This window comes from Leopardus geoffroyi, chromosome A2, assembly GCF_018350155.1.
Source record: "Leopardus geoffroyi isolate Oge1 chromosome A2, O.geoffroyi_Oge1_pat1.0, whole genome shotgun sequence".
Classification (NCBI taxonomy): Eukaryota; Metazoa; Chordata; class Mammalia; order Carnivora; family Felidae; genus Leopardus; species Leopardus geoffroyi.
In genome coordinates, this window is record NC_059331.1 from 95,647,375 (window position 1) to 95,664,942 (window position 17,568).

The 17,568-nt window shown below is 38.2% G+C and overlaps 1 protein-coding gene across 2 annotated transcripts; it reads right to left on the reverse strand.

Moving 5' to 3' along the window:
• Positions 1–4,644: 4,644 nt before the first annotated feature.
• MTERF1 (mitochondrial transcription termination factor 1) lies at positions 4,645–13,446 on the reverse strand. Of its 2 annotated transcripts, none has more exons than XM_045497026.1 (3): positions 13,353–13,446; positions 12,780–12,838; positions 4,645–7,135 (listed from the first exon to the last, which is right to left on the reverse strand). In XM_045497026.1, exons 2-3 carry the CDS (start codon positions 12,809–12,811, stop codon positions 5,947–5,949), a joined length of 1,221 nt encoding a protein of 406 aa, XP_045352982.1. In that variant the 5' UTR covers positions 12,812–12,838; positions 13,353–13,446; the 3' UTR covers positions 4,645–5,946. The 2 variants fall into 2 exon arrangements, with proteins under 2 accessions (XP_045352982.1, XP_045352983.1); XM_045497027.1 differs by lacking the exon at positions 13,353–13,446 and adding an exon at positions 13,293–13,314.
• Positions 13,447–17,568: the final 4,122 nt, after the last annotated feature.

The following is a 17,568-nucleotide window of genomic DNA, read 5'->3' on the forward strand; positions in this document are numbered from 1 at the left end:
GCCTTCTATCTCTCTACCAAATTCCACTCAGAAATTAATCAAAAGGAAGAGCCTGGGTGGCTCAGTCAGTTAAGTGTCCAACTCTTGATTTCAGTTCAGGTCATGATCTTGTTGTTGGTGAGTTCAAGCCCAGCACCAGGCTCTGCACTGACAGCATGGAGCCTGCTTAGGATTGTGTCTCTTCTTCTCTTTCTGTTCCTCTCCTGCTCTCTGTCTCTCAAATAAATAAATAAACTTAAAAAAAGAAATTAGTCAAAAGGCTAAAAAAGAAATTCTATACATAATTTGTTTTTTTTCTTTTTATTTAAAATCTTCGTGAATTGAGAAAAAAAAAAAAAAAAAAAAAAACAAACATGTGAAACCAAAAAGGTAAACATCAACTATCTTGAAAAGACCAGAACAGGGGCGCCTGGGTGGCGCAGTCGGTTAAGCGTCCGACTTCAGCCAGGTCACGATCTCGCGGTCCGGGAGTTCGAGCCCTGCATCAGGCTCTGGGCTGATGGCTCAGAGCCTGGAGCCTGTTTCCGATTCTGTGTCTCCCTCTCTCGCTGCCCCTCCCCCGTTCATGCTCTGTCTCTCTCTGTCCCCAAAAATAAAAATAAACGTTGAAAAAAAAAATTTTTTTTTAAAAAAAGAAAAGACCAGAACAAAGTGAAGATGCAAGACTGTCATGAGGGGGAATACCAGAAACATGAAAATGAGCAAGAAGATACAGAGAGCCAGTCATAACATTCACCATGAGTGCCTTTCTCAGTTCCCCCAAAATGGTCCTACTGCAACTCTGCCTTGTCCCAAGTTCCTGAGTCAACAGGGAATAAACTAAGGAGTGAATGAATGGCCTCAGTCTAGGAACTTCTTGGCTAATTTAGAGTACCCATCTCTCAAGTACCAGGTAGCCAAACCCAAGACCTCCAGAGATGATCCCTAGAGGACCACAATGACTATAAGTCACAGCTCAACCTCCCCAATGTTGGGCAACCAGGCTTCTGCTATGATCTCTTCCCAAAATCTCTCTAATAACAGTCCTGCTATCCTACCTTGATTATGCCAAGCTCTTCCTGCATTGGATAACTGCCTATTATTAAAGTCTGTGGCTAGAGTTCTGCCATCAAGAGATCTCCACTAAATCATACTTCCAGTGTAATGTGTAGAGTATTACAGTCCACAGGGAAGGAGCCAATAGTCAAGTTTATTGGATCTTTAGTCACAGACCATGTACCTACCCAGGCCTTAGAAATTATATGATTTAAGGAGAGAAATGATTGGTTTAATAACCCAATAAACTCTTATAAATGCTACTCATTCTTTTATTCCTTCCTGCTAAGTTCATGATGAAGAAACTGATTTTTTTCTTTAATCTTTGATATTGTCCTAATTCTTGCAGTTATTTGAAAGTCCTCAAGTTTATGCCATTTAAAATGTACTGATAATTTCCATTTAAAAAATTAAGTTTTTGCAGATACATCTGACATTTGGAGAACAGCAAAATGCAGCATTTTTAATGTTCACATTTTCTAGAGTGAAATTTCAACTTATAAAGTATACCAATGGTGAAAAAATGATATTATGTATAACACTATGGAATACCGAACTAATGTCGGTAGGATTTTTCAAAAAATTAGTAATGTACTCAAATTTACTCACTCTGTTTAATAGAGGGGGACTGACTAGAGAAATTCTGCCTCATCCAAATGACAGAATTTCATGCAAATGTTAAAAATTGTGTTACAGGTGAATACTTAATTGATTCTGTAATTAAATGATTACTAAAAAAATAGTATGTTCAGGATCTATCAGGTTTTTTAAAAAGCAACTTATAAAATACACAGTTTGATCTCAATTTAAATATATATGCCACATACCTACTCATATCACATCCATGTACGATATACTCTGCAAAAAACAAAAAACAAAAAAAGCAGAAGTCCCCAAATGCTAATCAATTATCTCTGAAAAGTAAAACTATAGTTTTTCTTTTTTGTATTTCATTTATTTTCCATTTTTCCCATTATAAACATAGATTTTATTTTTACTCATGAAAAAAATATAAAAATTTTGTTTAAAATGTAAATTTTTATAATTTTTAAAAGCATAATTTTTATAATTTAGAAGTTTCTAAAAGAAGGTATACATACATAAAGTATGACATCCTAATCTTGCCTGACAGGCATTATCCATTTGTTGCTACAAAGAGGTTGTCCCTCCCAGCTTCCCAGAGATGTGCTGTGTTGTACTGCTGCGCATCCCGCATTTCTCCCTGGCCAAAACTGTTGCTGTTATATCACCCATTGCCATCCCAGGTATAATCATCATGGCCAGTTGAGGATCAACATGTATGATATATATATATCCTCTCTATATAGGCCTAGGATCCCCTCCTTTTTTTTAATGCTCCTTTATATTTTATTTACATTAGCCATAAAGAGAATACAGCAAATACTGGAGAAGGGATTTTAAATAATTTTTGGATGTAAAGCATAACACTTAAAATTATGCTTGCTTCCCCCACCCACACCAACTCAACATGCAGGTATTTCATATATGCTGATCCTAGTAGTGGAATTACTGGATCATATGGTATTTCTATGTTTAATATTCTGAGGAACCTCCATACGGTTTTCTACAGTGGCCACACCAATCTATATTCCCACCAACAGTGCATTAATGGCTCCCTTTTCTCCATATCCTCACCAACACATGGACGCTAGCCATTCTGACTGGCGTGAGGGGATATCTCATTGTGGTTTTAATGTGTATTTCCTTGTTAGTGATGTTGAGTATCTTCATGTATCTGTTGGCCATCTGTATGTCTTCTCTGGAAAAATGTCTATTCAGATAGTTTGCCCATTTTTTTTTTTAAGTTTATTTAGAGAGAGAGAGAGTAGGGGGAGGGCAAAGAGAGAGGGAGAGGGAAAATCCCAAGGAGGCTCCAGGCTGTCAGAGCACAGCCCGACATGGGGCTTGATCTCACAAACCATGAGATCATAACCTGAGATGAAATCCAGTCAGACGCGTAACTGACTGAGCCACCCAGGCGCCCCAGTCTGCCTATTTTTTAATCAGATTTTTTTATTTTTTTGTTGTTAAGTTGTATAAGTTCTTTTTATATTTTGGATATTAATGCCTTAGCAGATGTATCATTTGCAAATATCTCTCCCATTCACTAGGTTGCCTTTTTGTTTTCTTGCAGGTTTCATTTGCTGTACAAAACCTTTTTATTCGGGTGTAGTCCCAATAGCTTATTTTTGCTTTTGTCTTCCTTGCCTGAGGAGATATATCCATAAATATATTGTTGAGGCTGATGCCCAAGAGATTACTGCCTATGTTTTCTTCCAAGAGTTATGGTTTTAGGTCTCACATTTAGGTCTTTAACCCATTTTGAGTTTATTTTTGTACATGGTGTAAGAAAGTGGCCCAGTTTCATTCTTTTGCATGGAGCCATCCAGTTTTGATGCCAATTATGTTTTATCTCTTCTGCCACCCACGTCCCTCAGATTCCTTATTGCTAAATCCCAAAGCAATACCTCAGAAAATACTTCATAAAATTCAGAAGATGTAGGGAACCAATGCTTTGTTAACAATAATATTTACTCCCAATAATACTATTATACCTATACAATGGAATATTATTTGGGAATAAAAAGTAATAAAATACTGATATGTGCTACATGGACCAAACTTGAAAACATGATGCTAAGTGAAAGAAGCCAGTCACAAAAGACCACATATTGTATGATTCCATTTATATGAAATTACAGAATAAACAAATTTAGAGAGACAGAGAGTAGATCATTGGTTGTTTAGGGCCAGGGAAGGGAGGGGACAATGGGAATTTACTGCTAATAGGCAAAGGGTTTCTTTTAGGGGGCATAAACATATCCTAAAATTAGATTGTGATGATTATACAGCTCTAGGAGTATAAAAAATATTGAACTGTATAATTTAAGTTGGTGAGTTATGTGAATTATTTATCCATAAATCTATTTTAAAAAATATTATTATAACTGTATTACAGCTATCATTGGACAGTTACCATCTGCAAAAAGACTTAAGAGACTCTATATCATCTGATTTTTGCCATCTGTGAGGCCAATTTTTAATCTTACAGCTGAGAAAACAAGTTCAGTGAAGTTAAAATATTTACACAAAGGTGCAGAGCTGGTCAGGAATGATGCCCAGATATATCACTCTAAATAAGTATCTCTCTAAAGCCTATGTTTTCTCAACCATGCCATACTTGCCATCAAATAGTGCATTGGAAATAATTATAAGACTATCATTGACATAAAATGGCCTTGAAAAAGGCCACAGGCATTATGTTTCTATCCATGTCATGAAAGATTTTTTGGAGGTATCACTGATAGGAAATAAGGTTTAAGAGGTTTAGCACCATTGTTATTTAATTCAAAATCCATATCTAGAAAACAAATGCCTCTGGAAAACAGTGGAAAGTAGCTAAGGTCATATAATTTGTCCCTTCTCTTTCAGTTCAAATCAGAGCTAGATTGCAAATGTCTTCAAGTCATTACCTGGTTTGTCATAAGTCAGTGCATCTAAAAATCCCTTGTTCTTTATTTATATTATATGAAATTCCCATAAAACATAAATATATAGAAACTATAACCATTTCTTTAAACTACATTATCAGGTAAAAATATTTCTTTATTTAGACTTTATTACTTACATTTAGTTTTTTATACATTTAGAGGTCTTCACAAACAGTAACTTAGTCATCATTCCAAAAAGGTATGTGGATAAAAAAAAAGTTAATTACAAGAGAAAGAAACACAGATATGCTAAAAGAACCATATTTTGTGACTTCTTCACCTATAATGCAACTAATTATCATTTAGTTCCTATATTCATCTATTTGATGCTGTAACAACAGACACACACTCAGTGGCTTAAAACAACACAAAATGATTATATTATAGTTCTGAATGTCAGAAGTTTGACACATGTCTCAGTGTGCTAAATTTAAGGTCCCAGCAGGGCTGTGTCCCTTTCTAGCAGCACTAGGGGAGAATGTTTCCTTGCCTTTTCCATTTTCTTTGAGGCCACCTGCATTCCTTGGCTCATGGTCCCTTCCTCCTTCAAAGCCAGTAAATAGGGTCAAGTCCTTACATCATATTACTCTGACCTCCTCTATTACATCCCTCTTCCATTTTGAAGGACCCATATGATTACATTGGGCCCACACAGATAATCTGGGATAATCTCCCTGTCTTAAGGTCCGTAACTTAATTGCATCTGCAAAGTCCTTTTCCAGTGTAACATAACACATTCAGATTCTGGGAATTATGACACTGACATCTTTGGGTGGCCATTTTTCTGCCCATCGTAGTTGCCATTTTCTTCAAAGAAAATCAGGATATACCCATAGTAAATTGAGCCTAAGTTGGGGGGGGGGGTAGGGGGAACATACTAATGGTTTAATTGGAGAAGGTAGAACTTGAGATAAAAACCCCTCCTTTCTGGTTTGTCAGATTTTTACTGGCATTTTATTTTGAAGATGAGCCACAATTAGATGTGTGGGAACAGGAGGAATCAGTTGCCATTCAAAACCCTGAGAGGAAATAGAACTATCCAAATGACTCTGTTGATTTTTTAATCTGAATAGGAACCAAAAGCTTATTTTGTACTTTTTATCTTTCCACATATTGTTCTGTCCTGCACTCAGGAAACTACCATTCATAGGACAGTCACAGCCTGTATCATATAATTGGACGTTGTATTAATTAATTCAAACTAGAGAAAAGATAACTGGAAAAACTATACTAGAGCATCCTGACCATGAGTTTTTACAAACCTTTACAGTAAAATATCCGAAGGATCATTAGCAGCAATTTTTGCAGGTTATACAGTATATACAGTTAAGAAACCAAACCTCTCCTTTTTGAAAGGCCCAAATTCAAAATGAGGTATCATTACATTATAAGATACTTTTTAATTCCCCAGAATAATGTTCTGTTCACTGTTTAACTTTTTCAATTTAGCTTTATATCTTTTTTGACTCCAAGATAAAAGAGTGATGTTTGATGTACTGAAATTATAGCCAGCATTTACCAATTCTTTGATTCGACTTTTTAAAGTACTTATGCTTGAATCCAAAATCCGAGGATTTTCAATTATTTGTGATACGCTAATTTTTTCTTCTATGAGGCAGTCTATTTTATCATTAAACTTTTTCTCTCCCAAGAAGACCACATCTGGATAGCTTAAGATAAACCTGTGCACCTCTTCTTCAGTACACCCAAGAGAAAACAGCTTCTTCTTGATATTTGTGTAGTTTCTGCTGACATAGTCATTGGAAAGGTCTAGAATTTTAGCTCCTGGACCACACAGCAGAATGAGCAGCTGCTCATTGTTCAAGTTGAAAGTTGACTGTAAAAACTCAATGTTAGTTTTCACCCGTTTGGTACTCTGAATTAAAATGAAAGGGTTTTTAAAAATGATCTTCCCAACAAAATCTCTGGGCTCATTGTGACCCAATGACAAACAGACTTCTTGCAAAAGTTCAATCATCTGTTTATTCAGATCTAGACTATTGGAGAAGGTACGTGGGGCATTGGTCAACAATCGACAAAGGCATTTATGGGTCAATCCAACTGAGTAGAGGAACTTGATATTATTTTCTAAGTTTAGGTTGTTTCTGGACCGAAAAAAAGATTCAGGAGAACGTTCCAAGATGTTTATAATTTCAAGGTCTGATGTCATAATTCTTCTCCACAGATCCCACCGTTCTGAAAGACTTTCAGGTGTGCGTGTAATGGCTCGTGGGTATCTTGATATAATGCTAGCAATCACTTCTTTGCTAGCTCCTTTGGATAGAAGGAACATCTTCAGGTCTTGCTCTTTAGTTCCCATCCTATTAAAAACTCCAGGCTGTCGTTTTTTCGCCATGTCAACATCTACTCCCATTTTAAGTAGGTTATTCAGTAGTTCTTCATTCTCTGAAGACTCACTGTCTATATTACCACACTTCACACTGTAAAGCCTAAACGAAACTAATTTAAAGAGGATTTTTGCAGGAAACCGGATCATCCAACCTCTTGAACCAAAGAGAAAGTTACCTCTCATACACAAGAAGTTTCTTGATGCCATAATGGTTAGATATCCCAAACCTTTTGGAACGCTGTATAAAACAACATACATAATATTATACAAATGCATGTGTTAACCAGCTTAAAACCCATATTATGATCCTATAAGCACCATGGTCTTTTCTCTAAAAAATATCTGTAGCTCCAGCTTTCCTGGTGTTGTTCAGCCTCTGCATTCCCACTCTCTAGGTCATTGCTTCTGATTATCTGTGGGCCTGGAACTGTTTCCGTTCTTAACGTGAAGAAGTATAATATCATCATTGCCCCAGAATTATTCCTGCCTTTGTCTTGCTCTTTATATTTGGCCTTGTCTACGTTTGCTACCCAAAAACAGTTGCCCCTCTCTACCTCTGCTTTATCCTGGTTTTCAAACTTTGGTTTATTCCTACTAACCAATGCTTTCAATTCTGCCTTGTCTTTCAACTTCCCAGATTTTTGGCTTGCCTCTGCCCATAGATACCAGACTTCTTTGCCCCTGTTCTCTCTTCCTGGTTCCACAAACTCTAAATATAGCCCTGAAAACCAACTCTTCAGACTAATTTCCACCTTAAACATCTTTTTCTAGATTCAGGGTTCTCTTTAAACCCATGCTATCATTAGTCTTAATTCTTAGCTTTATATGGACCTCTGGTCAACAGTTCCCAATCTCAATCTCCTTCAGTTTACCCTATTGCCCGCTTGGTTGTAACCCAACTACCCCAAACCAATTTTTATCTTCAAAACGATCTACTTGGGCTATTTAATCCACATAGTCCACCGTATGTGGAACTGTGCTGAGAGCACATAAACGTTGAAAAGTTACTCTTACCATCTTCCCCCACCCTACATTATAAAAGATGAACCCAGGTCTCTCTGCATCTGTTTCACAACACATAACTTCAGGCAAATGACCGAAACTTTCCTAATCATTTAGAAATGGGGCACAAAATTACGAATTTATATATAATAACCATAGGTCCCTACTAAAATGAGTATTTCCATTTATAGGAAATATTTTATCAGGAAAGCAACACAAAAATTTTCTCCTGTTATTCAATTTGTCAGATGACTTATGTTCTTAAGCTAATTATGGTCTGAGTCATAACATATTTTTTAAATTGTACTTTCTCTTAATTTAGTTTATTTAGAGAGAGAGAGAGAGAGAGAGAGAGAGAGCACGCATGAGTAGGGGAGGGGCATAGAGAGAAGGAGAGAGAGAATCCCAAGCAGGATCTGCACTGTCAGCGTAGAGCCTGATACAGGGCTCAATCTCACAAACCATGAGCACAAGCTGAGCCGAAATCGAGACTCAGACGTTTAACCAACTGAGCCACCCAGGCATGCCTACTTTTTCCTTTTTATCAACGTTTATTTATTTTTGGGACAGAGAGAGACAGAGCATGAACGGGGGAGGGGCAGAGAGAGAGGGAGACACAGAATCGGAAACAGGCTCCAGGCTCTGAGCCATCAGCCCAGAGCCCGACGCGGGGCTCGAACTCACGGACCGCGAGATCGTGACCTGGCTGAAGTCGGACGCTTAACCGACTGCGCCACCCAGGCGCCCCTACTTTTTCCTTTTTAGACTATATAGCTGTGACAAACTTAATTCTTAATTTCTAATTAGTAACAATGGGCTCTTATCACTTAAAGGAGGTATTTCCTTTCTTACCTCTCCTAATTAAACATAAAATAAAAAACAGAGACAGATGGATCCAACTCACCACTAATATCTCTGGGCTTCAGAGATACTGCTTTCAAAGTCAGTATCAAAGAAAGCCTCGGGGCACCTGGGTGGCTCAGTTGGTGGAAAGTCCAACTTCAGCTCAGGTCATGATCTCGTGGTTCATGGGTTCGAGCCCCGCGTCAGTCTCTGCTGACAGTTCAGAGCCTAGAGCCTGCTTCAGGTTCTGTGTCTCCCTCTCTCCCTGCCCCTCCCCTGCTTGTCCTCTGTCTCTCTCTTTCTCTCTCTCAAAAATATTAAATAAATATTTAAAAATGTTTTTAAAAAAGCTTTTCTGTGTCTACCCTTTTAATTATACCAATTTAACAAGAATTTAAGATTATGTCTACAGGCAGGGAACACTCCTGTATTCACAAGATTCTACAGATGCTCAAAGAATTGGAAAAAGATTCCCAAACTATAGAAGCAAATAACATTCAAACAAAAATGAAGGACACTCATATAATAAACATCAAACAATGTGAATATTTATTTATTTATTTTTGAGAGAGAAAGAGAGGCAGAGAGACAGAGACAGAGAATCCCAAGCAGGCGTGACACTGTCAGCAAGGAGCCTGACGTGGGGCTTGAATTCACAAACTGTGAGATCATGACCTGAGCCAAAATCAAGAGTCAGATGCTTAACCGACTACGCCACCCAGGTGCCCCAACAACAGCATATTTTAGATTGCCCTATGCTTTGAGTTCACTATTCTTTTCTTCTCCATAATACTACATACTACTCTTTAACTACAGACTCTTCCAAAAATGCATGAATTTAGAAACTCAAAAACAAGATCCTCCTTCTAACTAAAGAATGAAGGCTCTACTCACACAGTTCAACAATCTGTTCTCTCTTTCAGATGCTTAAGGGTGCCCTCCACTGGATAATGGTTTGGAACACTGACAATAGTAGATACGATCTGTGTTTTGGAATGAGGGGTGCAAGATGATCAAATGGGATACAGGAAGAAAAGAGTAAAACTCCAATTTATATTTGGCTTTGCCTTTAAAAAATTCCACTATATATATATATATTATATATATAACAGTATGGTAAAATGTGTATAATTAGTAAATATACATACATTGGAAGTACACATGTATAAACCTTTTTTACTGAGTGTGTATACAATCAAAAATCTGAAGACGACCATCTAAACAATAAACTCTTGAAATGATTAGCACCATGACAAACAGGCTGAGCAAGCCACAGAAAGTTCACAAGTAACTGTACTAATGAAAAACTAACAGTGAAAATATATGCCAAATTTCTTAACAAAGGAGTCACAAATCTACTAAGGTTTCTACTGAATCTGTGAAGGTGAATTTTACATCTTGTGTATTATTCACTCTCCATAGAAATGTCTTTCACAGGAATTAACATGTCTAAAACTAAACTGAACATCTTTCCCAGCCCCCAAACTAGCCCTCTTCTGATTAATGAAATCACTACCACTATCCTGTCACTTGTGACAAAAATCTAAAAGTGATTGTTTTCTTCCTCTTCCTCAACCCCCAGTCACTGAATCATGTAGATTCAGCTTCCTCAGTATCTTATTTAGTATCTCTACATTTTGCTATTCTTTCCCACCCAGACTATAACAGCCACATAACTTGCTTCTCAAACATCACTCATGCAAAAATGCCACCATAGTATACTTGTCAAACAAAAAAGTGATTACATACCCTATTCCCTGATTAAAGACCTCTACAGTTCTCTCCTAGAGAGCACAAATCTTCAGACTGACCTTCAAAACTCTCACCGCACAGGGCGTCTGAGTAGCTCACTTGGTTGAGCATATGACTTAGGCTCAGGTCATGATCTCACAATTGGTGAGTTCAAGCCCTGCATTGGACTCTCCGCATTCCGCGCAGAGGCCACTTTAGATCCTGTCTCCCTCTCTCTTTGCCCTTCCCCCATGTTCTCTCTCTCAAAAATAAATAAAAATTTAAAAAAACAATAAAAACCTCACCACAGAGTTGCAACTACCTTTCTAGCTGTCTGTTCTATTCTACAACCCCACAACAGGCACTATCGCCTCTCAAACTTCAAATCCTAAACATTCTTCCCCATTCTTGTCTCCCTGCCTTTGTGGAAGCTTTTCTTTCAGAAAGGCCCGTTCTCTGGCTAACATTAACAACTCAGGCAACAACAGATGTTGGCAAGGATGTGGAGAAAGAGGACCTCTTCTGCACTGCTGGTGGGAATGCAAACTGGTGCAGCCACTCTGGAAAACAGCATGGAGGTTCCTCAAAAAATTAAAAATAGAACTACTCTATGACCCAGCAATTGCACTACTAGGTATTTATCCAAGGGATACAGGTATGCTGTTTCAAAGGGGCACATGCACCCCAATGTTTATAGCAACACTATCAACAATAGCCAAAGTATGGAAAGAAATGTCCATCGACGGATGAATGGATAAAGAAGATGGAGTATTGCTCAGCAATCAAAAAGAGTGAAATCTTGCCATGTACAACTACATGGGTAGAACTAGAGGGTATTATGCTAAGCGAAATTAGTCACAGAAAAGCAACTATCATATGACTTCACTCATATGAGGACTTTAAGACACAGAACAGATGAACACAAGAGAAAGGATGCAAAAATAATATAAAAACAGGGAGGAGGACAAAACACAAGAGCCTCTTCAATATGGAGAACAAACAGAGGGTTACTGGAGGGGCTGTAGGAGGGGGGAAGGGCTAAATGGGTAAGGGGTATTAAGGAATCTACTCATGAAATCATTGCACTGTATGCTAACTAACTTGGATATAAATTTAAAAAATAAAATAAAATTTTAAAAAATAGAAAAAAAAGGTCCGTTCCCCTAATATCTATCCATAGTATAAGGTTTCATTCAAATACTAGCTCCCACAAATCTTTAACTTGTTAAACAAAAACTTACTGCTTAAGTGAATCATTTGTTTTCTAATAACTTATTATTAAAGAATCTACAAATAATATTCTATTTATAAATTTTAAACAAGAACCGAACTGGACTTAGAACTGACAACTAAAATTTGGATTTGATTACAATACTGTAAATATAATATATTGACTGAAAAAATGGTATGAGTGGTCTCAGCTAAGCCTGAAAACAATGACACCTATTATCAACTGCTGGTGAGCATGTGAGGAAATGCAGGAAATTCTCTGCAAATACCACTGCTAGAAAGGAATTTGGCACCATCCACCATATCCTTTAACCCAGTATTTTCACTGCATTAAGATTATCCAAAGGAAAGGACAAAACACATTTGTTATTTAAAAAGATGACCATCCTAACATTGTTTGCTATAGCAAAAAAGAAGCCCAAATGGCCACCAACAGTAGAATGGTTAATAGTGATATATCTATGTAACATAATACTACACAACCCAGTTTTCTTAAAAAAAAAAAAAAAAAAAAAAAAAAAAAAGGCATAACTAACACAATAGAAAGATATCCAAGATATTCTAAGGGGCAAACTGCATAACTGTATGGATAAAAAATATCACTTATATAAAGGCGGAAGACGTTAATGTATACGGGGGGGGGGGGAGGTAGATGACTGTTATCTCTGAGAGTTTAAAGGGGTCTATGTACTGTTTCTGAAATTCTGTGATATTTAATAAATGTTATTTTGCAACCAGTTATTAAAAACAAATGTGCAACCAGATAAATTAAAAACAACTTGATATTCCATAATTAATTTCAACGTCTCTCAATTTGCTCTCTTTAATTAACCAAAACCATTATTCCAAGGGCTAAAGTCCAAAATTAACAAATACACTGAAAACCTCTGTACTCATAACTTGTAAAGCCTAAGGAATAAAAGAGGATATCCGTTCTCCTCTGCTCCACAATTCGCTTGACAAAGGCACTTTTAATGGAGATGGTTAATCAATGCCCCCAGGGTACTAATTCTAGATGGTCTTCTTTTGATAAAATAAAGGAAGTTTGGAGATCTTTACAGGTATCCATTTCTCACCTCATTTGTCTTAAAGAGAGAGGACTTTGCATTTCTCCAGGTCTAGAAAACAGCTGTCCCTAAAAATGGCAAATAAATAAATAAGTGGGGGGGGGGGGGGGGGACAAAATATTGTCAGCACTTCGTAATACAGAATAAAGAAATCGATCCCAGCTAACACTGCATAACGTTCTTGTGAAATGAGTAACCTCTTACCTACTAGGCATCTCTCTCAGAGATGTGAGAAGAAATCGGCGAGGACACGCCTGAGTATTAATGGGAGAAAGCTGCGTAATCACGAATATGATTTGTAAAACCAGAGCTAAGGGCTTCACGTACATGGTCCGTCTTCAACCCCACAACTTAAAAGGCATTATTCCTAAAATTTAAAAGTCGGGAAAAGGCCAAGCTCTCTCACAAGTTCTTATTAGCTAAATGAAGCTAATTCCATGGGTTCCATTCCACGGATTGTTCCCCTCTGCCTCCCCAAAATCAACTCCCCCAGGGTGGCGAGGAATAAAGACTCCACCGTACATCAGTATCACCCAACCCCGCTTCTAAAAAGAAAAGGTACAGGCCCAGCTAGCCACAGACCTCAAACTGGACAGTAGCAATATTCGCCAGATGCCTTTACTTCCGGGTCTGGGAAGGGAACTAAAGAGCGGAAATGAACAGGCTAACTTCCGGTCGCGCACAGGTGACGTCGCCTTCCTTGCGCCCCCCGGCGGCCGCGTGGCGTAAACCCAACGCGAAGAGCCCGGCAGGGGGCAGCACGAGACCGTGGTGAGTGCTGGGGACAAGCCTTCTGGCTGGTTTGGGAGACGGAACCCGAGACTTCCCCGACGTCCCTGCCAGAGGCCAAGCTGGCTGCAGGGATGTATTGCCTGCCAGCGACTTGCGGTGGGAAAGTCGCTATCATGTAGATGAACTGCAGCGTGATAGGGTGATTACGCTTATTAACATGATTAACAAGTGCGGGTCAATATCTCGGCGTTTGATGCCAGAAGACTTGTGCGATCCGGGGCTCCTGAAGAGTCTCAGGTGCTCATTCTTTCTTGAGGTACCTTGGAAATCCTGGATTGTGTCTTCTAGTCCGAATTCAGTTTAGGCTTTCAGGCTAGGAAGCAGTTTTCATATACTTCTATGCAGCACGAGTTACCTATGCTTCTTCTGAAATTGTGACTAATTTAGGCTATTATTTCAACATAAATAATAATAATAATAAAGTTTCAACAGAAGCTTAATCTCCACAGCAGATGCATTTTTGCCATTTTTGAAGGCATCGCCTTAAACCTTCCTAGTCCTGTCAATCCCACTTGCCTGGGGATAGTAGCATTGGAGATTAAGCTTCAATTCAAAGCAATTCTGTTGCCTCCAAAAGACCTAGCTTAATGAAATAATCATCCAGCCACTAAGTTATATCTTCCCGAGGAAGTGATTTGGTCTTTAGAAAAACAGAAAGTGGGGGAGAGGGTTGATCCTCAATTCTACTGCATGGAAGAATTTGCTGCTTTACCCTACTCTATGTAGCAGCATATGATAGATTTTTCTTTATCCCATTTCTGCGCTAATTAATGTTTTATCCTCACTCTATCCCTTGGATTACTCTTAGTTGGTATGTTGTCAATTTTTTTAAATTAATTTTGTTTTATTGGTTTATAAGGGTAAAGATTTACCTCTGGGACTTTACCAATAATCAATCTTTCTAGTTAAGTGAAATTACTTACCGCTGTCCCTCCAGATATAAAGTAGTCCTGAAATGTTAGAAATAGTCTCTTTAACACTCCTTATTAAGGACAACAAACTAAGGGTAGATGAGGGGTGGGGGAAAGGGGAAAGTGGGTGATGGGCAGGGAGGAGGGCACTTGTTGGGATGAGCACTGGGTGTTGTATGGAAACCAATTTGACAATAAATTATATTTTTTAAAAAAAGAAATAGTCTATGTGAGTTTCTAAAATCTATTTCTGCATGGAAGGAGCTCTCATATTTGAGTTAATATTTACTGTTATATATAAGTATATAGTTATATGCATAAATACTGTATTTTTAAGCTACTTTACAATCAATGTAAAACAATAACATCTTTTTTAGAAATCTTTAAACTTCAGACTTTAAGAAGACTTGAAATTATGAATCTCTCATGAATCCTCTCATTTTGCAGATATGAGATATTGAAACACAGTAGAAGCGAGCAAGAGAATACATGTGTTATACCTCCTTAACCAGTAAGTATTCTATGACTTATACTACATGCACTTACATATACTACCAAAGGTTATTTCATACTTACTTAGGCAATGTCACTTATGTTTGTTTTAAGTGATGTCTGTAGGTAAAGGAGATTGGTTCTTTTGAAAAATAAGTGCCATATTTCCTATCCAAAGTTTTCTGATTACAAATATATTTTAAATGCATATTGTAAAGCACTAAGAAGAGTAGGAACAAAAGTATAATGATTGCTGGGTTAGGATGGTGTATTATCAATTTTTCCCCCTCTCAGATTTCTGCAAAGAGGTTTAGTATTTAATGATTTGTGAAATGTTGTCATTACCTCCAGTAAGAGCAGTGACTACTACCTCATTGTCATTAGTGGTGTATTACAGTATAACCTGTATGTACCTTGCCTGTATTTCATTCATTGGTTCAGTAAGCGTTAACTGAACACCTGTACATTTCAGGCCTTGTTTTCAGGATGGGGGTGGCATATAGTGGAAAACAAGACAAAACCCCTGCCCTCCTGGGCCTCACTCTCAGCCTGAGTGTCTGAAGCTCTACATGCTTCCCCCACTTCACCACCCCCCAAGACCATAGCTGATCCATCCCCTACTATGTTGATGTAATTAAGAAGAAAGGGTGGTTGTAAACACTGGTGGCCTCTCTGTGTGGTAGAAAACCGGAGGCAGGGAGTAAGCAGTGATGAAGAAACAGAATAAAAGGGATAAGTAGTTGCAACATGGTGGAGGGGAGTTTTTCTTAGTGTCACCCACTTAGGGTCCATGGGCTCTCTAAACAGTAGAAATTAACTAGAGGCCAAAGGGGAGCTCCAGGTAAAGCTTTTATTGCGGCTTATTCTGGAGCACAAGGGAGACAACACAAAGGAAAGAGTCTTTCAGGCTGATTCCCCTAACATAGGCCAGGGAAACTTTTTAAAGAGACAAAGGAAGGAAAGGAGTGACATTGAAGCATGTAAAGCCAGGGATTTCTTGGCGCTTGCACACTTAAAGATTTTGCTTCTTCATGTGTTGCACATCTAATTAGCATGTTAAATCTCCACCCGTGTTAAATCATTAGAATGATTTTTAGTATTATAACGAGGGGGAAATTTGGTGAAAAGTCAGAAGTAAGGTCCACATGGGCCAGACTAGTTTGGTTCCATCTTCCCCAGTGTTTATAGTTCAGTCTCTCCTTTACATAATCATTCTGCTTCCACAATCCTCCCAGATATGCTACTCAAGAAACAGAGTGTCAGCTATCAAGGAAAGCTAGATTTCATGGTCAGGGGTGAGGAGCCCAAGTCAGTCCCTACTCTGTCTTACTATAAGCTGTTCTACAGTTATCATCTTTCAGAGTTTTTTATAGTCTAAAGTAATTCAAGTTTTAAGTTAAATTTGTTTTGTTACATATTTCTTTTAAAATTTCCTTCTCTTAAACTATGGTAATATTAGATGGTATATGTGTTTTTAAATGACTTTACTTGAGAAAAGAAGAAGTTGCCAAGTCTGTATTGGAGCATCTCCTCTCCCTTTTTTTTCATCCAAAAGCCTGTTGCAGGGGAAAGCTAGACTCTGGAGCCCTCCCTCCCAGAATGGGACTTAAGACACATGGGATGAGCTCAAAGTCAAGTCTGGATACAGAATCTTGCTGTATTCAGAAGCACCTCTGCCCTTTTATAACTAAAGTTTTTTTTTTTTTTTTTTACTGTGACCAAAGTGCCTGTATGCCCTGCTCTGCCCAGGCAGTGTCCTTAGTTTTTCATGCAAATAAACTTTCCGCAAACACGGCCCCTTGGTTGACCACTCATGTTTGAATCTCAGCAAGACCCAATTAAGGTCAGAACAGATGTAGCCCTTCAGTGCTCCACCCTCCACCCACTACAGCAATACCCAGACTCCTAGATTCAGTAGACAAATGCCATCCCCACCCCACAACAGCTTTCTAGACAGACCTACCAGCTTCCTACCAGTGTAGTTTGAAGGCCCTCAGAGGAACATCAAGTCTCTTCTTCCATTCTCTTGCCAGAGGTCATTTTGTATGCTTATGAAAACACATGAAAAGGCTACAGATTGCTTACTGCTGAGTAAAGCAGTAAGTAAAGTTACCCTGATAATCACAGGTTAACACTCTGTTTCTAAGCAACCAAAATAAAAAAAAAAAAAACATAAACAAAAACAAAACAAAAAACTTAGTTTAATCCCCTCCACCCCTTTTTCAAAACAGTTGCTTTTTTTTTTCAATATATGAAATTTATTGTCAAATTGGTTTCCATACAACACCCAGTGCTCATCCCAAAAGATGCCCTCCTCAATACCCATCACCCACCCTCCCCTCCCTCCCACCCCCCATCAACCCTCAGTTTGTTCTCAGTTTTTAAGAGTCTCTTATGCTTTGGCTCTCTCCCACTCTAACCCAGCAATAGCACTGCTAGGAATTTACCCAGGGGATACAGGAGTACTGATGCATAGGGGCACTTGTACCCCAATGTTTATAGCAGCACTCTCAACAATAGCCAAATTATGGAAAGAGCCTAAATGTCCATCAACTGATGAATGGATAAAGAAATTGTGGTTTATATACACAATGGAGTACTAC

Coding starts and splice junctions, on each gene's coding strand:
- MTERF1 (XM_045497026.1), bottom strand. CDS start 12,811: ATGCAAAGTCCTCTCTCTTTAAGACAAATGAG. Junction 7,136..12,779: donor CTCTCTTTAAGACAAATGAG/GTGAGAAATGGA, acceptor TGTTTTATACAG/CGTTCCAAAAGGTTTGGGAT.